This window comes from Heterocephalus glaber, unplaced genomic scaffold (assembly GCF_053883595.1).
Source record: "Heterocephalus glaber isolate CG9 unplaced genomic scaffold, H.glaber_assembly_v1.0 deba00000347, whole genome shotgun sequence".
Classification (NCBI taxonomy): Eukaryota; Metazoa; Chordata; class Mammalia; order Rodentia; family Bathyergidae; genus Heterocephalus; species Heterocephalus glaber.
In genome coordinates, this window is record NW_028258143.1 from 12,345,747 (window position 1) to 12,368,116 (window position 22,370).

The 22,370-nt window shown below is 36.1% G+C and overlaps 1 protein-coding gene across 3 annotated transcripts in view; it reads right to left on the reverse strand.

The window, feature by feature from the left end:
* Window positions 1-220: 220 nt before the first annotated feature.
* Acmsd (aminocarboxymuconate semialdehyde decarboxylase) overlaps window positions 221-22,370 on the reverse strand; it is a 68,270-nt gene continuing 46,120 nt past the window's right edge. For 2 of the 3 annotated variants that reach the window (XM_087195852.1, XM_087195844.1), the window contains 2 exons: window positions 2,124-2,222; window positions 221-365 (listed from right to left, as the gene is read on the reverse strand). In XM_087195852.1, the coding sequence (XP_087051978.1) occupies window positions 303-365; window positions 2,124-2,222 (162 nt within the window). In that variant the 3' untranslated portion in view covers window positions 221-302. The remainder of the gene's footprint in view (window positions 366-2,123; window positions 2,223-22,370) is intronic. The other variant, XM_087195864.1, reaches the window with a different exon arrangement.

Here is a 22,370-nt window from a genome sequence, read left to right on the forward strand (position 1 = left end):
ATTTTTGATTTGTCTGTGAAATAATGTACAGCTTTTCAGAAGGAAAACACTTATGCATCATTTTTGTTAGGAATAATTTTTTTTTACCAGGGATCAAACTCAGGATCTTGTTCTTTTGAGGCAGGCGGGAGTACCACTGAGCTAAATCCCTGGCTCTGTTAGGAATAATTTAGGATATTTGGGAATATTCTATTTCTGAACAAAATAGTTCCAAATAGGATTTTAGTATTATGTGTGATACATATTTAAAAAGAAAAGTGAAATCTTATCATGAATTCAGTCAAATTGTTTTTGTAGTGAATTCATTCAAATTGTTTTCTTTCCAGACCCAAAAATATCAGAGCATTGCCGGCTTTGAGTTTATCCTACAAAAAGGAAAAGAAAAAAATTTTATTTTAAAATATTATTGGTTGTTTTAAGTATTTTATTGTTTTCCTCAGATTTTTAAAAACTCAGCTCCACAGTATGAGAGAAAAGTATTAGCAGGTTATTACAGTGAATCTCTTATCCAAGTCTTCTTAATCCATGTTTTGCCACACTATTTGAAATATAAATCTGAAACTAGATTGTAGAAGAATCATATAAATGGGAGAGCCTCCTAGAAGTGGCCTCTTTGGAAACTTTTAGTGGCTCTCCAATTCTATTTGGAGGCAAATACAGAGAGAAGGTACAGTTTAAGTCTATGGGACAAGAGGGTTAGAAACAGTGCCTAAAAGTAATCTAGCTATCCCCTGGTTTCTAGGCATATACCTTACTTTTACATATGGCCCTAAATAAATGGTGAGATCTTCCATCATAAGAGAAGTGATACAGATGAAAGGTCTCAGATGGGGGCACAAATCTGTACACCTCATAAATTTCATGTAAGAAAAGTTCTCCCTGATTTTTCTCCACCTACTCCCTGTTCATAGACTATCAGCTCTTTAGCAAAAAGAACTGATTTGCTGGGTGCAATGGTGCACACCTGTAATCCTAGCTACTCCAGAGACAAGAGGATTGAAAGTTTGAGGCCAGCCGGGGCAACTTAGTGAGACCCTGTCTCAAAATAAAAAGGGCTGGATAAGAAGCTCAAGTATAGAGTGTCCTTCAGGCTGGCCTTGAATTTACTACAGCCCATGTTGGCCTTGAATTTGTGGTGATTCTTCTACTTTAGACCCCTGAGTGCTGGGATTACAGGCATGTACCACCATAGCCAGCTGAGATTTTAGTCTTAATACCCAAATAACTAGCATCATTACAACTTTTTGAAATCCATAAATAACAGAAATGTTAAAGGAAAAAATTTGAGACATTTTTCTTTTGATCTCTTTTACATACTAGCTTATATTATTGATATTCTTCTTTACAGTTGTCTTTCTTGGCTTTTGAATTTAGTAGTGCTAGGCTGTTTTATATTCCTTTTATATTCTGTTTTATATTCCTTTGTTTTACATTTCATTTCATTTTTTTTTTTTGTGGCTCTGGGGGTTGAACCCAGAACCTTCACACTGAACCACAGTTTTTCTATTTTGAAACAGGGTCTTGCTATGTCTCTCATTGTTTAGACTGGGCTCAAATTTGTGATCCTTCTGTATTAGCCTCCCAGAGGTGTGCACCACCACATTTGGCTACTTTGTCCTTTTTTTTTTTCAGTACCAGGAATTGAACTCAGGACCTTATGCTTGCCAGGAAGGCACAGTGCTACTGAGCTATATCCCCGGCCCTCCTTTGTCTTTTAAATTTTATTTTATTTTTGGTTTTTTGAGACAAGGTCTCACTATGTAGTCCAGGTTGGCCTTGAACTCACTATGTAGTCCATTGAACTTGCAATCCTCCTGCCTCAGCCTCCTGGAGGCTGGGATTACAGGTGTGAACCACCACAACCAGCTATCCTTTGTCTTTTAATACTTTATCAGTGGTGGTGAACCTATGATACAGCGAGCTGTTTATATCATTGAAAGCTCTAAAAGCTTTCCCATCACCACAGGCTTAGCTACTTCCAAAGATAGAGAAATAGCGTTAGGAATGTTAAGTGTAATAATTTATTTGTTCTTTGTTAACATGCATTAAAGTGTTCTGGAACTAAATGCATTTAGGGCAGGAACACTCAAGAAGAAGACCATGAAATAAAACATGCAGTATACCTTTGTTTCTTCATCAAATTCTTCCATGGACTCTATTAACTTCCCAGGTTCCAACTCACCTAGCGGAAAAGGGTAATCGGTTCCCAGGATGACCTTATCCTGAAAAGAGAAAATATATTTTCACTTGTAAATTGGTAGAGCATCAACATCTAAGAGCCTCCTATAAACTTTATTGTATTTACTTATTATAAACTTAATTCATAGTAAGATAACAAATCTTTGTGATTAATAGAAACAGGAATCTGATCTAAATACTTAGAGATTTAATGGTTCTAATTTTATTTTGACATTTTTCCAGCAGATGTCGCTATTAAGTCTCCTAAACTTGCATATCAACTCCCATCCTCAAGAGATGGAAGGAGCTAGGAAAGAGGAAAGGGGAAGGGAGTAAAAAGAGAATTAAGATGTTTTATGTATATGTACCAACTCCCCAGGAGGAATGTAATCATCATGTACTACAAACATGTACTAATAAAAAATAAATAAAAACTGAATAAAACCAAGAACTGAAATACAGAATATAAGAAATAGGCATTTATTTAATAAAATATATAGAATGATATAATTTTTGTGGGGTTTTTTTGTTTGTTTTTGAGATAGGGTCTCGCTATGTAGACCAGGCTGGATTTGGATTCACTATGTAGCCCAGGTTGGCCTCAAATTCACAGCAATCCTCCTGCCTCAGCCTCCTGAGTGCAGGGATTACAGGCATGTGCCACCACGCCCTGTGATCCCGTAATTTTTGAATCCATACTAGAATTAGGAAAAATGAAAAAAAAACTAAAGAGAGATATTAAGTCAATGGTATTGTATCAAAATAAGAAAAACACATGTCAAACTGTAATTCTTTTTTTTTTCTTTGGTACTGGGAATCGAACTCGGGTCCTTGCACTTGAGAGGCAGGTGGCAGAACCATTGAGCTAAATCCCAGGCCCAAACTATAATTCTTATTTTTAAAACTTTATTCCACTTATAGAAGAAATAAATACAAGGAAATTAAATTATTTATAACAGGATAAAACTAGCCTACTAAATTATAGAATATCTGAAAATAAATAGGAATAAAGAATACTTATATATGCTGAAATTGAATAATCCATAAGTTGTAAAGAATAACCTTAAAGTAACAATGTAAAGAGAAAAAAAATGTAGAACAATGTGTCTGCTATCCTCATATTTCTGTTTTTAACAAGGATGTATAGATCCACAAATATATGCAGTATATTTCAGGAATGGTACCTGAGAAACAAGTAGCATTAGTTGCCTTTGTGGAAGAGGTTTGAGGGTGAGGAAATCTACCAGAAATCTCTCTTCTCTTCCTGACTCCTTCCCTCCCTTCAAGATATAGCTCACATGCAGTATAAATTAATCCTTTAAAAATATACAATTTAGGGGCTGGGGATTTACCTCAGTGGTTCCGCTACCTGCCTCTCAAGTGCAAGAACCCGAGTTTGATCCCCGGTAAAAAAAAAAAAAAAAAAAAAAAAAAAAAAATATATATATATATATATATATATATACACACACACACACGCACACACACACACACAATTCAGTGGGGTTTTAGTATATTTATGAACTTGCATAGTCATTTCTGAGGTAGGATGGAAAAAAGACAGGAGACACGGAAATAATTTTAAAATTGTACTTTTAATAAAAACTGCAGCTTCAGGACACAAACTGAGTCAAAAATTCCTAAGGTCCTTAAAACTACAGAAAGCCTGGGCCATTTCTTTTTACCTGTAAATGGACCTTGGCCATTCCCTTTTCCTTATAAATGGGCCTTTCACTTATGGAAGGGCTACAGCTCTGTCATCTGTGATGGTTTTCCATCTATGAATCAGCCACTACCCTTTCCCTGTAGAAAGGGCCACTGCCTATCATCTGTAAATTGAATCCCATCTTCCCATAGAGTCACAAGTCTCACAGATTTCCTCCCCAAAACCCCATAAATATACCCAGCTACAGGGTACAAGGTGCCTCTCTCTGTTGAGAGCCCTCTATTTCTTTGAATGTGTACTTTAAAATTTTTATCTAATAAATCCCTTTATGTCTCTTATTTCTGGTTATGTCTTATTTTGGGGGAAACACAGTATCTACAGAATGTGCAACATTCTTTTCAACAACTACAGAATACACATTCATCTCAGAAGCATGTGGAGCTTTTTCCAAAATAAACCTACTAACCCATAAAGCATGCATAAATAAATACAAAATATCCATGAATATTATCACATGCATATTATTAGATTATAGTTTAATAAAATGAGAAATCAATGACAAACCACAAAAATATGCAAACACAGATTAAACAATACACTTTTGAATGATCAGGGGGTCACAGAAGAAATCAAGTTAGACAGTTCCTAGAATCAAATGATAATGCCAGTACAACTAGAATTTATGGAATAACAGTGAAAGCAGTCCTAAGAGGGAAGTTTATAGTTGTGAATGCCCACATCAGAAAAAGAGTGAATCCAAGCAAATAACCTAATGATCCACTTGATGGTCCGAGAAAACAACAACAACAACAACAACAACACCCACAGAAAACCAGGGCAGAAATTCATAAAATTGACACAAAAAATACAAAGAATCAGTGAACCAAAGAGCTGATATGAACCCTTGCCAATCTTTAAGCAAGCAGGAAAGAAAATATCCATCTTAATGCAATTACAAATGAAAAAGGTGAAGTCACAACAGACACCACCAAAATCCAGAAGATTATTAGGGACTACTTTGAAAACCTGGACTCCAATAAATTGGAGAATCTGGAAGAAACAGGTTCCTAGATACATATGAAATACCAAAACTGAACCAGGAAGGTGTAAAAACCATGAGGAGTTCAGAAAGCAAGATTGAAATTGAGGCAGAAATATAAAACCTACCAACTGAAAAAAGGCCAGGACCTGATGGATTCTCTGTTGAACTGTAGAAGAACTTCAGGGAAGACCCAATGCCAATATTCCTCAAACAGTATAATGAAATTGAAAGGGGTAAAGTATTCCCAAAGTCATTCCTAGAAGCCACCATTACCTTGATTCCCAAACCCGACAAGGACATAACAATAACAACAACAACAACAACAAAATAAACAAACCCCAAGTCCCCCAAACTATAAGCCAATCTCTTTAATGAATGTAGATGCAAAAATCCTCAATAAGATACAAAGTAGGTATGGAAGGATCTTAATCTGATAAAAGCTATTTATGACAAACCTACTACCAACATCAAATTAAATGGGGAAAAACTAAAAGATTTTCTTCTAAAATCAGGAATAAGACATAAATGTCCACTATCACCACTCCAGTTCAGTATAGTACTTGAAACTTTAACTTTCAATCAGGCAGGAGAAAGTAATAAAAGGGATATGTATAGGAAAGGAAAACAAGCTATTCTTATTCAGCAATGGCATGACCCATTATATAGAAGACATATCTTTCACCATGTACTAAAATAAAATAAAAAATGGATCAAAGACCTAGATATTAAAACAATACAACACAGGTAAAACTCTTGGAGTCATAGGTATAGGATGGATTTTCTGAGAACCACAATTGCATAAGAAATAATATCAAGAATTAATGAATGGGATTCTATCAAAAAGCAAAGGAAACAACAGAGTGAAGAGATAACCTATAGGATGAGAAATTTTTCCAGCTACTTCTCAAAGGACTAATATTTAGTACTCAAAAATGTTACCCCCCCAAATAAAAAGACCCAATTAAATAATTTGAAACTGAAATAGACACTTCTCAGAAAAAGAAGTACAAATGACCAATACATACATGAAAAATTGTCCAACATCTCTGACTGTTATGGCTTTTATCTAGGTGTCCCTCCAAAGCCTCATGCATTCAGAAGTGGGGATTTGTGAGTGACTGGATCATGAATGTGATGCTAGATTATGGATGTGATGCTGGATTAGTCCACTAATTGGTTTAGCATAATTATGAGTGTGACTGAATGGATTTACTGAAGATGGAAGACCTAACCTAGGTGTGAATGACACCAATTAATAGGCTTGTAGCCTGAACGGAATAAAAAAGAAAAATCAGAAAGAAGTGTGCAGCTTCCTGCCTGCCATGCCATGAACTCTTTCTCCTCTGCCATGCCACCCTGCCTTGAAGCCAGCTGACTATGGACTGAAACTTCTACAGACTATGAACTAAAATAAACCATTCCTTCCTGTGGGTGTCAGGAATCTTGTGGGTGTCAGGTGTCTTGTGGGTGTCAGGTATCTTGATCCAGCAATGAGAAAGTAACCAAGACACTGGCCATTGGAGAAATGCAAATTAAAATAACACTGAAATTTCATTTTACTAGGGAAAGTAATATGAAAATGTATCCTGCAAAACTTGCCTCCAAAATTGACAGAGAAATAAGGTATTTCCATGACAAGGAGCATCTCAAGAAATTCATAATCACCAAATCAATATCATAAAAATTTCTGATGAATATCCAAGAAAGAGACAATGAAACCAACAATGCCAATGAGAAGAATAGCAACAACAACAACAACAACAACAACAACAACAAAAACCTTGTGGGATGGGCAGTGAGCAAAATGAAAAAAATCAGCAACAGGAACATAATGCAATGACAAAAATAAGTCAATAACTTTCAGTAATAACGCTCAAGGTGAATGGTCTCTCCTCAAACAAAAGACACAGATTAGCAGAATAGATCAAGAAACAAAACCCAACAATATACAGCATAGTGGAAGCACATTTAATTAAAAAAGAAACTCATATAAAATGGAAAAATAGGAACAAAATCTTTGTAAATAGGGAGGAATGGAGGGGTTGAAGGGAGGGCTGGGCAAGGGTGAAAAATAAGAACCAAGAGAGACTATTTAAAGGTGCAAATTTCCGATGATGAATGTCATTATATTGTATACCTAAAATGTACCATTGATTAGAATGAGTAATCCATAATGCAAAATAGGAAGAAAAGGTCCAAAGGGGCAGGGGTAGTGGGAGGGGCAGGGGAAAGGAAAGAAGGGAAAGGAAAAATGATGAGAAATGGAAAAAATGGAAATAAAGTCTTTGTAAATAGGGAAGGGTGGAGGGCATGAAGGGAGGGCTAGGTATGGGGAAAAAATAAGAACCAAGATGCATTATGTAAAGGTACAATTCCCAATGAGAAATGTAAGTATGTTGTATACCTACAATGTACCAATAAAAGAAATTAATAAAAAAACTCATAGATTAAAAATTAAAGGATAGAAAACAATATTCCATGCAAGAGCAACCTGAAAAAAAGCAGGAGTAGCTCTCCTAATTTCAGACAAAGTGAATTTCAAGCCAAGACTGATCAGAAGAGACAAAGAAGATCACTACACTTGGATGTGGTAGCATATATCTGTAATCTCAGCACTCAGGAGGCTGAACCAGGAGGATTGCCATGAGTTCAAGGCCACCTGGGCTACATAGTGAGTTTAAAGGCAGCCTGAACTACATAGACCTTGTCTTAAAAAAAAGAGAGATCACTATCTATTGGTTAAGGGAACAGTTCAACAGGAAGAGATAACAATTATAAAGATATGCATATCCTGATGTACACAACTTCATAAAGCAAACATTAATGGTCACAAAAAATTGGATAAACATCAATACAATTGTAATGGGGGACCTCAATACCCCACTGTCACAAATGGATAGATGAGCTAGACAAAAACATCAACCAAGAATTAGAGTTGAATCAAACCTTTGAACAAATGCATGTAATAGATATCTAGAGTATTACATCCAAAACCCACAGAATACACATTCTTCTCAGCAGCAAATGGGATTTTCTCCAAAATAGACCACAAACTAACCCATAAATCATGCTTAAGTAAATGCAAAAGAATTGAAATTATCCCACGTATTAGTTACTTTTCTCTTATCGCTGAGACAAAATACATGACACCCAAAGTTAAAGGAGAAAGAGTTTATTCAGCTCACAGTTCATAAAGGTTTCAGTCCATAATTGTCTCCAAGGCAGGATAGATGGCAAACAGACCTTCCAGAGAAGAAACAACATGGTGCTCACAAGGTAGCAAAAGCAACAAAGGACCTTAAAATGTCTTTATTCAGACTACCGGGATTAGGGCGGTGCCAAACCAATCACTCATGTGTAGTGGTTTAGTAATTACATGCCCTTAATCCTAGCATCACACATTCCAGATTTATCTACCTTCAAAAAAGACTGCATGAGGCTTTGGGGGGATATCTAGACACAAGCCACAATATCCTATGTGTATTATCAGTGCAGTGTGAAACTAGAAATCAGTGACAAAAGACACCACAGAAACTATGCAAACACATGGAAATTAACTAATATCCTCTTGAATAATCAATGGTTTACAGTTGAAATTTAAGAAGAAATTAGACAGTTACAACAATCAAATGATAATTCCAGTATGACATACCAAAACCTATAGGACAAAATGAAAGCAGTCCTAAGAGAGGCGTTGATAGTGATGAATTCTCACATCGGGAAAACAGAGCAAACACCAACAGATAACCCAATAATGCACAAGAAGATCCTAGAAAAATAAGAACAATCCAACCCAAAAGCTAGTATAAGGAAGGGACTTACAAAGATCAGAGCAGAAATAGTAAAATAATCAATTGAGATTTAAAAAATCAGTGAATCAAAGAGTTAGTTCTTTACTGATTAAACAAAATAGACAAACCCATAACCAGTCTTACCAAAATATGAAAAGAAAAGATCAAACTCCATGCAAATGAAAATTAAAAAGACAAAGTCTCAATGAATTCTGCCAAAATCCAGAGGATCATTGGTAACTATTTTGAGAAACTGTACTCTAATAAAATGGAAAATTCAGAAGAATGAGTAAATTTCTAGGTACATGTGAACTACCAAGCTGAACAATGAATACATAAAAATCCAGAATAATACACTGTGAGTCAATAAAATTAAATAATAAATAGAAAGAAAACTGCCAACTAAGAAAAGCCAAGGTCCCAATGGATTCACTACTTAATTCTTTTTTTTTTTTAAAAGCAAAACATTCAATGGAAGCAAGATATATCATGCAAAGGTATAAACTATATATATGTATATATATATATATACATATATATAGTTTAGATATACATTCATCATAGGGAATTTATACCTTTGCATGATATATCTTGCTTCTTCCTTTTTCCCAATTCCCTCCCCTCCCCTCAACCCCTGCCACCTCCTTATTTACAAAAGCTTTGTTTCATTTTTTTTCTTTTATTCTCTTTTTTCCTCATCCTTTCTTTCCTAGGAACAAAGAAGAGGGGAGGGGATTGTTCTCCTCATTTGAACATTTTCTTCCTATTTCTCAATAGCTAATATACATTTTGGTCCTTGTTTCCACTTTCAGTTTCTCACACCAGAGAAACAATGTGGCATTTAAACATGCATGTTTGATTTATCTTATTTAAAATATGGTCTCAAAGTGCACCCATTTAGCTAGAAATTTCTCAAGCTTATCTTTCTTTATGTCACTACTGAATTCTGCAAGAACTGTAGGGAAAATCTAATACTAACACTACTCAAACTCTTTAATGAAATCAAAAGGGAAACAGTTCTCTCAAAGTCATTCCTGGAAGCAAGCAATACCCTGATTTCAAAACCAGAGAAGGACACAACCGAAAAAGTGAACTGTAGGCCAACTTCTTCCCTGAACATAGATGCAAAAATCCTCAATAAGATACTGGCAAATAGAATGTAGCAAATCATAAAAAAGATAATACACCATGACCAGGTAGGATTCATTCCAGGGATGCAGGGATGGTTTAAGATTCACAAATCAATACATGTAATAGACCACATAAGCAAGGACAAAAATCACATTATCATATCAATAGTTGAAGAAAAAGTATTTGACCAAATCCAACATTCATCATGATGAAAACCCTAAAGGGATATAGAAAGTCTTTATCTCAATCCAATAAGAGCCATTTATGACAAGCCAATGGCCAACATAATACTAGAGACAAGCAGAAAGCTTTTCCTTTAAAATCAGGAAAAAGACAAGGATGTCTGCTATTGCTGCTCCTGTTTAATATGGTTCTTGAAACATTAGCTAGAGCAATTAGATAAGAGAAAGAAATAAAAGGGAGGAGGTAGAAAAAGAAATCAAATTATCATTGTTTTCAGGTTGCAAGATCATCTACATAGAAGACCCCCAAAACTCCACCAAAAGACTACTAGAATTAATGATCAAATTCAGTAACATATCAGAATACAAACTCACCACTCAAAAATCAATAGTGTTCCTGTATACCAATAACAAAATCCCCAAGAGAGAAATTAGGGAAATGATACCTTTTACAATAGCATCAAGATAAATGAAATACTTACGAATTAACCTAAACAAAGAAGTGAAAGATCTCTACAATGAAAACTATATTACACTGAAAAAGGAGATCAAAGAGGATATCAGAAAATCAAAAGTTATGCCCTGTTCCTGGATGGGCAGAACCAATAACTGTCAAGATAACCATGCTTCCAAAATTATTATACAAATTTAATGCCATCCCAATCAAAATACCAATAGCAGAGTTTGGACTGAGCCTGGAATGAGGAGCTTGGCCCTGGGGCAGCAGGACACAAACTCTTTGCCATAAGCCTGGTGGAGGACTTCCAGGAAGATGGTGGAACAGTAAGCAGCAACAAATCAATCTTTCCTAAGTTTCAGAATCCAGACACTGGAAAATAACATGAGGGAAGAAAAGAAGGAGGGCGGTGGGACCCAGGAAGTATCTGAAGGGAAAATTGGAGCCTACAGAGAAATTGAAGAGACAGACCACAATGCAGAAAAAGGAGGGGGCAATCTGCACTTTCTCTCTGGCTCCTGGCTAGTGGCATGAGAAAGGAAGATTGAATCTATAGGGACAGTGAAAGCAGGTGACTCCAGAGGCCTTCAGGGAGAAACACACCAGTGGAATAGAGTAGTGGATGCTGTGCACTACTTCAGCTGCTGAGTGACTCCAGTCCTGGCATCTGCCATATTCACCAGAGAGAGTGCCTGGTCAGATGTAATTTTAGTGACCGGTCAACTGAATGTGGAACTCAGAGTAGCCATAGGTTGTCTTCATCTCAGGGCTCCCAGTGTTAAGATCCCACAGTGACTTGAGAAGGGACAACCACAGGAGATGTTCATGGTCAGAAAGTTGTAGTCAGGCCAGCAAGAGACTCTCAGAGTGTTATAAGTTAAATGATTGAGGAGCTAGCCTCACAACCAGAGGCTAGGTTCAACCTGAACTTCTGTGAATTTGCAAATGCCCAAACTGACACTTCACCCTACTCTCCTACTGCTGGCTTGCTAGGATTACCCAGCATGGATCTGGTCTCTGACTGCCTCCCTTGTCTATCAGTGAGAGCAAAGTCATGTCTTGAATTGGACACTGCCACAAAACTATAGACTCCAGAAGATAACAGCAGGCTTGAAATCAAAGAGAAATTTCTCCTTTTTTTCTATGTTTTTTCAAAAAAAAATTGCTCATTTTTTTTTCTTGTGAGTGGGAACATTGTTTTCAGTTTTTGTTTTGTTTTGCTTTTGTTTTTGTTTTTTCCTTTTTTCCTTCTCTCCTCTTTTCTTCACCACTTTCTTGAGTCTTGGGTAATCTTTTATCCCTCAGCCTTGTTTCTAACCTGTTTTTCTTTGTTTATTTCTCTATTTCTTCCCCTTTCCCTTTTAAATTTTCTCACCTTAGGGTAAAATCACTCTATTAACTGGATATTCACTCTCTATAATTTTGATTTGTCTTAGATTTTGTTATATAACTATAAATCTTGTACCTAAGGTTAAAGGTGGCAGATCATTACTTATCATAATTCATCATTTTCCAGACTGTGTTTGATGCTATTTCTATTACTGATTGTACTGTACTACTTTAGCCAAGGTGTCATAGTTGTTGTGAACAATTGATCTTCTTTGTATGCCAATAGCTAGACTGGGAATTATAAACAATGCTACAGTCCAGTACCAAAAAACTGGGTGCTAGGCCAAAAAGGGTGCAACATTTCATCCTTAATTAATAGAAGGGGCAGGATCCTAGGACAGACTCAAAGGCCAAAAGTCAGCTAGGCCTAGAAGACATCTCTGAAAAGTAAAGTAGTAATTTCCTTAAGAGGTCTCAATACTAGTAATAAATCTACCTACCATAAGCAGTTTACAAGCTTCAGTACAGAAAACAACAACAATAACAACAACAAAACCCACAATACAACAACAAAAAGAAAATGAGGAAACATGGAAGCAAGATACAACTCAACAGCTGCAAGGTAAATCCAGGGGACACTGAGGTGGAAGGAATCAAAAGCCACCTAGCCAAAATTTCTGAAATGGTAGCAGCAGAAGTAACAAAACAGATGAATACATTTCTGACAAAAACCACAACAGAAATAATTACACAGATAATTAAAGAGATGATGACCATAATAAAGGAAATGGTTAGTGAATCTAGAGTAGATACAGATATGTAAAATAGAGGAGCTTGAGAAAGATATGAAAACCATGAATCCCCAACATAGAAAAGAACTGAATTCCACTAAACAGCCTCAAGTAGAAATCCAGGAAATTAAAAATGCTATCAAAAGTATACACAGCAGAGTCAGTCAATGTGAAAGTATAGTATCAGATCTAGAAAACAGGGTTGTGGTTGACAATCATTAAATTAAAGACTTCATAAAAATAGAGTGGTATCTCAGTACATGAACTTGATTTTTTCCAAGATTCTGGCTGCAAACCAAATTAGATGAGAACTCAAATTCAATGGTTAAGTTCAATGTTGACTTAATGAGGAAATTTGATTCAGTTCTCTTTCAATTCGGTTTGCAACCAGGATTATGAAAAGAATGTGGTTTGTGATACAAGGTACCACTGTAGCAAGGAACCTTGAAAAATCAATCTAACAGCTGTTAGATGATGCAAAGAAGGCTAATATAAAATTAACTGGAATCAATGAAAAATCAGAAGATAGTACAAAGGGCATTAAAAAACCTGTTCACAGAAGTGATAACAAAATCTTTCCAAGCATTGAAAAAATATTTGACATACAGATAATTGAGGCATATAGAACTCCATATAGCCATGATCAGAAAAATACTATGCCAAAGGATATACTAGTCAAGATTTCAGAGATTCAATACAAGGACAGAATATAAAAAGCTGTTAGAGAAAAGAAACAAATCACCTATAAAGCCCACCAGAATCATGGCAGACTTCTCAACACAAACCTTCAAATCAAGGAGAGCTTGTAGTGAGTATTTCAAGCCCTAAAAGAAAATAACTTCCAGGACGGGGGATTTAACTCAGTGGTTCCGCTGCCTGCCTCTCAAGTGCAAGGTTCTGACTTCAAACCCTGGTACCAAAGAAAGAAAGAAAGAAAGAAAGAAAGAAAGAAAGAAAGAAAGAAAGAAAACAAACTCAGACCCAGACTGATGTATCCTGCAAAATTATCTTTCAAATTGATGGAGAAATAAGATACTTCCATGACAAAGAACACCTGAAGAAATTCATAGCCACCAAACCAGCACTACAAAATGTTCTGAAGGACATTCTAGAAGAGATAATGAGGGGTACAACTCCATGCACCCAACAGAATGAATCTACCAGGGAAGGCAGGCCATTAAATAGAAGGGAAAGAAAGGGAGCTAAGAACAGGAAAATAACACCACAGGGATTAGTCAACACATATCAGTTTTATTTATTTTTATTTATTTATTTTTTTGTTTGGTCAATACATACCAGTTTTAACCATCAATGTAAATGGTCTCAATTCAGCAATCAAAAGAAACAGATTGACAGAATGGGTCAAGAAACAAGATCCAACAATATGCTGCATACAAGAAACACATTTAATTAAAAAAGAAATTAGACTGAAAATCAAAGGATGGAAAGCAATATCCCATGTGACAGGTTTCTGGAAAAAAGCAGGGATAGCTATTCTATTTGCAGACAAAATGGATTTAAAGACAAGACTGATCAGAAGAGACAAAGACAGTCATTACATACTTATTAAGACCAAGAGGAAGGGATAAAAATCATAAATATATATGCACCAAAATACCTGTGCATCCAACTATATAAAACAAATACAATGGATATGAAAAATCAGATAAGCACAAATACAGTTTTATTGAGGCACTTCAATAGCCCACTGTAAAAAATAGATCAACTAGCCAAAATTCAACAAAGCAGTTTCAGAGCTGAACCAAACCTTTGAACAAATAAATTTAGTAGACATCCACCTAACAACAGAACACATGGGACAAATGTATTCTTAGCAGTACAAGGAACATTCTCCAAAATAGACAACATACTACCTCATAGAACCTGCTTAAGTAAATGTAAAGTAATTGAAATTATCACATGCATATTATCATATCATAGTGCAATGAAGCTGGAAATCAATTGCAAAAGAAATGACAAAAACTACATAAACACATAGAAATTAAATAATACCCTCCTGAACAATCAATGGTTACAGATGAAATTAGATAGTTTGTACAGTTAAATGATAATATCCATGTGACCTACTAGAATTTATGAGACACAATGAAAGCAGTCTTACTAGGGAAATTTATAGCAATGAACTCTCATATCAAAAAATCAGAGTGAACTCAAATAAGTACCCTAACATTGAACTTCAACATTCTAGAAAAAGAAGAACAAGTTAAACCCAAAGCTTGTATAAGGAAAGAAATTATAAAGATCAGAGCAGAAATTAATGCAGCTGAGACTAAGAAAAAAATGCAAAGAATCTATGACTTGAAGAATTGATTCTCTGAAAGATTAAATAGATAAGTCCTTACCTAACCTTATGAAGAGAAGGAAAGAAAAGATCCAGGGCTAGGGAGTTGGCTCAGTGGTGCGGCTACCTGCCTTGTAAGAGCAAGGTCCTGAGTTCGATCCCCGGTACCAAAAAAAAAAAAAAGAAAAAGGAAAAAAAAGAAAGAAAAGATCCAAATCCATGCAATTAGGAATAAAAAGAGTAAAATTACAATGGATCCTGCAGAAATCCAGATCATCAGTATCTACTTGGAGAACTTGTACTCTAATGACATCGAAAATTCAGAAGAAATGGACAGATTCCTAGATACATATGAATTACCAAAGCTGAATCAAGAAAATAAAAATTCTAATTAACCCAATATTAGTCAATGAAATTGAAGATATAATTAAAAATCTACCAACAAAGAAAAGCTCAGACCCTGATAGATTCACTACTGAATTCTATAAGAAATTTAGAGAAGACCTAATGCTGCTACTTCTCTAACTCTTTAATGAAATTGAAAGGGAAGCAGTACTCCCAAATTCATTCCTGGAAGCAAGCATTACCCTGATACCAAAAGCAGAGAAACATCCAAACAAAAAAGAGAATTACAGGCCAGTCTCCCCAGTGATCATAGACACAAAAATCCTCAGTAAGATACTGGCAAACAGAATGGAGCAAATCATCAAGATGATTATATACCATGACCCAATAGGATTCATCCCAGGGATGCAGGGATGGTTCAACTCATGCAGATCAATTAATGCAACACACCATATTAACAGAGCCAAGGACAAAAACCATATGGTCATCTTAATAGATGCAGAGAAGCACTTGACAACCCATTCAGGATAAAAACTCTAGATAAAATTATAATAGATAGTCTTTATCTCAATCTGATGAAAGCTATCTATGACAAACCAATAGCTAACATCATGCTAAATGGACAAAAATTGAAAGTTTTCATTCTAAAATCAGGAACAAGACAAGGATGTTCATCCTCACCTCTTATTCAATGTAGTTCTGGAAACTAGTCAGAAGAATTAGACAAGAGAAAGAAATAAAAGGAATAATGATAGGAAAGGAAGAAGTTAAATTATCATTATATGTGGATGACATGATACTCTACATAGAACCCCCCAAACAATTCCACAAAAGACTTCCAGATTTAATAACCAAATTTGGTAGCATAGCAGGATGCAAAGTCAACATTAAAAAAATCAATAGCATTCCCATACACAAATAACAAACTCACTGAGAGAGAAATTAGGGAAAAATGCCTTTTGTAATAGCATATGAAAACCAAATACTTAGGAATCAATTTAAAGAAGGAAGTGAAAGACCTTTACATTGAAAGCTACAGTACTCTGAATAAGGAGATCAAAGAGGATATCAGAATGTGGAAAGATATCCCTTGTTCTAGTGTAGCATGAACCAATATAATGAAAATAGCCATATTCCAAAATTGCTATACAGATTTAATGCAATCCTGATCAAAACATCAATAGCATATCTCACAGAATTAGAGAAAACAATCCTAAAATTCATTTGCAACCAGAATAGACATAGAATAGCAAAGGCAATTGTGGACAACAAAGGCAAAGTAGGGGGCATCACAATCCCTGTCTTGAAATTATACTACAAATCTACCTTGATAAAAACAGCATGGTACTGGCGAAAAAACAGACTTGATGAGGTTCAACAGAACATATTAGAAGATGCAGAAACAACTCCCTATAAACTTAGCTACCTTATCTTTGGCAAAGGGGCCAACACCTTCACTGGAAGAAAGCCTGTTTAATAAATGGTGCTAGAAAAACTGGCTTTTCACATGTTGAAGATTAAAACTAGACCCATATCTTTCACCATGCACTAAACTAAAATTGAAATAGACCAAAGGTTAAATATTAAAACAGAAACAAATCTACTGGAAGATAGAATAGATAGAATTCTTGAAGACATTGGTGTAGGCAAAGACTTTATGAATAAAATCTCAGTCATGCAGGAAATAACACAAAGAATCAACAACTGGGATTTCATCGTACTGAAAAGCTTTTGCACAGCAAGAGAAACCACCAACAAAGTAAGGAGAACATCCCTAAAAAGGGAAAAAATTTTTCCCAGCTCTTTCCCAGACAAAGGATTAATATTCAGGTTACATAACTAAAAAAAATTAGGCTCCCCCTAAATATAAAGACCCAATTCAAAAATGGGCATCTGAAATGAATAGACACTTCTCAGAGAAGAAGTACAAATGGCAAATAGATATATGAAAAAAATGATCAAAATTACTGATCATTCGAGAAATGTAAATTAAAACAACACTAACATTCCATCTCACCCCTTAAAAAAATGGCCATCATCAAGAAATCAACCAATAACAAATGCTAGTGAGGCTATGGGAAAAAGAAACTTTTCTTTAATTCTGGTGGGAATGTAAACTGATACAACCATTATGGGAATCAGCATGAAGATTCCTCAAAAACTAAATCTAGAAATTCTTTTTTAACTCAGCTATTCTCCTTTTTAGGTATCTTCCTCAAAGAGTTAAAGACCACAGTTATGTATACATACCCACATTTATAGCAGTACAATTCACAATAGCTGAATCTTGGAAGCAGCTTATATGTTCATCAACAGGTAAATGGATAAAAAAGTGGCATTTATACACAGTAGAGTATAAGATTAAGTCATTTGTAGAAAAATAGATGCAAAAATAGGGCATGGTGGTGCACACCTGTAATCCCGTTACTTGTGAGGCTGAGACAGGAGGATCGCTGCAAATTCAAGGCCAGTGTGGGCTATAGTGAGTTCACGACCAGCCTGAACTACATAGTGAGACCCTGTCTCAAAAAAAAAAAGATGCACCTTGAGACTGTAATATTGAGTGAAGTAAATCAGACAGATAACCTTAAATATTTCATGTTTTCTCTTATATGTGAAATTTAATATATAAATAAAGTGCAAAGTAAAAGACAATACAAAAAAGAGAGAGAAAAAAGTTACTATAATGGACAATGTATCTAAAAGTGTACCTCGATTTAGTATAGCTAATTATCAGAGGTGCAGGGTGTTGCAATGGCCAATGTTCTGAGCTCCAGAATATAGAGCAGAAGTGAACAACAGAGAGAGGGCCTCTCTGAGGCTACTTGATGAAAATTGAAGCCCACTGAAAGAGTGAAGAAAATCTCTTCAATAAAGGCACACCAGACCACCGTAGTTGTAAGTTGAAGGGCTCACCACCTCCCCTCGGAACCTGGACTATCTTCAGGGGAAAGGTAGCTGGAACCTGCAGTAGAACCTTGCAGAGTTCAATCCAGCAGGTGGTCAAGGAGCTCAACTTGGGTCTTGCAGCCAGAAATCAGCCTGAATCTCAGTAGACTGCTGATGGCTTGCTGAGACTAATCAACTTAGATCTGCACACTGCTGCCCACATTGTCTAATGTGACAGCAGAGACATACCCTGAAGTAGGCCCTTTATTTTTATTTCTATTTTTTATTTTTAAAAGTTTTTTTTCTTATTTTTAATTTTTATTTATTTTTTCAAATTTATTTTTACTGGTTTCTTCTTTTTCTTTTTTATTTTCTTTCACTCTCATGCTCTTGCTCTCTCTCTCCCACCTTGTTCTTCATCCCTCTTCTTTTTTGTTCCTTTTCCTGCCCTAATTCAGATTTCTTTTTTCTTTCTTTTTCTTTTCTTCTCTCTTTTTCCTTCTCTCCGTTGTCATTAGTTTTATAGGGAAGTGAATACAGTTTCTAGCTTCCCTATTGCTGTTAGTTTGTTCTGTTCTTGTCTTTGTTCTTTTGTTCAGTTTTTTCCTCTTGTCTTCAACAGTTTCCCAAAGTTTGCATGATCCTCCTGTGTCCTCTGGCCTCACTTCTAACCTTTCCCTATCCTTCTACCTATCTATCCCTTCCTCCCCAACTCCTTCTAAGTCCTCACTCCAGAGGATAAAGTTGTATATTGAAGAGTTTATTCACTGTAAACATATTTTGGGCTGGTCCTTGATTTTGATTTAATTCACATGATTAAAAGTGATAGATTAATGGCTACCACAAATTGTCATTTTCTAGGCTATTGTTTTTTATTCTATTGTTGTTGCTGATTGTATCACTTGGGCTAAGGTGTTAATCTAATCAGTTGTCCTTCCTGGTGTACTGAAAACAAAATCACCTAAGAGTGATTAGAGACTCAAAACCTAAAGACCAGCTATATCTAAAAGAAACCTCTGAGAAGCAATCATTCCATAAGAGTTCTAAATACAAGCAAAAAAGATACTTACAATAAGCAATATCAAAGTATCAACCAGGAATTAAACCATAACAGCACCCACAACAAAAATAGAAATGAGAAGACAACTAAGGAAGGCACAAACCCAGACTTCCAGCTCACCAAAGGCATGCTCTGTGGGAAATGAGGTGGAAAAATGTGATTATCAACCACCTGGACATCCTGGACTGATAGCACAGGAAGTAACAAAACAGATGAATAAGGCTCTAGAAAAATTCAAGACAAATAATTTCCCAGATAACTACAGAGATGGTGAGCAGAATGAAAGACACAATTAGAAACTCTAGAACAGAAACAGACAAAAAAAAAAAATAGATGAGTTCAGAATCATGATGGAAGCCACTAATGCCCAGCATAGGAAAGAAATGGAAACCATGAATGCCCAATATAGGAAAGAAATGGAATCCACAAAACAGATTCAAACAGATATCCAGGAGATTAAAAACTCTATTGAAAGTATTCAGAGCAGAATGAGCCAATGTGAAGACAGAATATCAGATATAGAAGACAGGACAGTGGTTAGTGACCATGAAAAGAGAGATCTCTTAAAAATAATAATGGACCACAGCTCCCAGCCGAGAGGAGACTTCCAGGTCAACACACCACAGCTCCCAGGCAGGAGGAGGCTTCTGGGTAGGCATGCCAGGGCTCCCAGCACAGAGAAGGCTTCCGGGTAGGTGTGCCATGGCTCCCAGCACAGAGGAGGCCTCTGGGTCAGCATGCCATGGCTCCCAGCCCAGAGAAGACTTCCAGGTCAGTGTGCCACAGCTCCCAGCCAGGAGGAGGCTTCCGGGTAGGTGTGCCACAGCTCCAAGCACAGAGGCGAGCCATGTGGGTGCCAGGAACACACACACACACACACACACAAACACACACACACACACACACGCACATGTCGAAATGAGAAGACAGGTAAACAAGCCTCAGAACCAGACTTCCAGATCACCTACAGCAACCCCAAAGGGAAATGAGATGGAGCACTCTGATACTCAACCACCTGGACTCCCTGAACTAGCAATGAAAGAGGATCTGGAAAAAATGAAATCAGAAATAATTTCTCACATAACAGCAAAGATTGTGCCCATAGTGCAAGACATGATTAATAAATCTAGAGAGGATACAGATAAAAAAATAGAGGAGCTGAAGAACATGATGGAATGCCAACATAGGAAACAAATTGAATACATAAAACAGATGCAAACAGATTTCCAGGAGATTAAAAACTCCATTGAAAGTCTATGCAGCAGAATGAGCCAATGTGAAGACAGAATTTCTGATATAGAAGGTAAGATTGCAATTAGTGACCAGGAAAAGAAAAATTGCTTCAAAATTATAAGGGAACATGAGAAATCAATCCAGCAGCTGCTAGATGATGCAAAGAAGAATAACATAAGACTGATTGGGCTCAAGGAAGAAACAGGAGAGAGTGGAGATGACATAAAAAATCTCTTCACAAGAATAATGGCAGAAAACTTCCCAAGCAGGGGAAAAGAGCTTGACATACAGATAAGCGAGGCATATAGAACTCCAACTAGCCTTGATCAAAAAAAATCTACACATAGGCATATAATTGTTAAGATTCCAGAAACACAAGAGAAGAACAAAGTTCTCCAAGCAGTCAGAGAAAAGAAACAAATCACATACAAAGGAAAGCCCATCAGAATCACAGCAGACTTCTCAATGCAAACCCTCAAGACAAGAAGAGCTTCGAGTGATGTGTTTCAAGCCCTAAAAGAAAACAGCCTCCAACCCAGATTGATGTACCCTGCAAAACTATCTTTCAAAACTGATGGAGAAATAAGATACTTTCATGACAAAGAGCACCTTAGGAACTTCATGAATACCAAACCAGCATTCCAAAAAATTTTAGACAAAATCATAAGAAAAGACAATGAGGATCACAACCCCAGGAAGCCCAGCAGAATGAATCCACTGGGCACAGCAAGAAATTAAAAGCAAATGGGGAGGATCATACAAAAAGAAAAAGTCATGACAATGATAACTCAATAAGTATCAGTTATAACCATCAATGTTAATGGTCTCAACTCACCAATCAAAAGAAATAGACTGGTAGAATGGGTGAAGAAGCAAGGTCCAACAATATGCTGCATATAAGAAACACACTTAATTCAAAAAGAAACTCATAGACTGAAAGTTAAAGGGTGGAAAACAATACTCCATGTGACAGGAACCTGAAAAAAAGCAAGAGTAGCTATCCTCTTTGCAGGTCAAGTGGATTTCAAACCAACACTGATTAAGAGAGACAAAGAAGGACACTATATCCTTGTAAAGGGAAGAATCCAAGAGGAAGAGATGACAATCATAAATATCTATGCACCAAACACTAGTGCACCGAACTATATAAAAACAAATACTAACAGACATGAAAAACCATATAAGCACTAATACAATAGTAGTGGGGGACCTCAATACCCCATTGTCACAAATAGATAGATCAACTAGACAAAAACAAGCAATGAAATACTAGAACTCAATCAAACTCTTGAACATATGAACTTAACAGATGTTTACAGAGTGTTTCACCCCATAAAATCAGAATACACATTCTTCTCAGCTGTACACGGGTTGTTCTCCAAATAGACCACATACTTGAGCATAGAACATATTTAGATAAGTGCAAACGAATTGAAGTTATACCCTGTATATCATTAGACCATAGTGAAATGAAACTGGAGATCCATAGTAAAAGAAACTGCAAAAATTTCATAAACACATGGAAATTGAACAACACACTTCTGAATAACCAATGAGTCACAGAGGAAATTAAAGAAGAAATCAGACAGTTCCTTCAATTAAATGACAATGACAATACAACATATCAGAATCTATGGGACACAATGAAAGCAGTCTTACGAGGGAAATACATAGCAGTGAATACGCATATTAGGAAAACAGAATGAGCCCAATTAAACAACCTGATGCTGCACCTAAAGCTTCTAGAAAAAGAAGAACAGGACAACCCCAGAGCTCATACAAGGGAGGAAATTATAAAGATCAGAGGAGAAATCAATGCAATGGAGACTAAGAGAACGACACAAAAAATCAATGAAGCCAAGAGTTGGCTCTTCGAAAGAATCAACAAAATTGACAAACCTTTGGCTAACCTTGTCAGAAAAAGGAAAGAAAAGGCCCAAATCCATGCAATTAGGAATGAAAAGGGTGAAATTA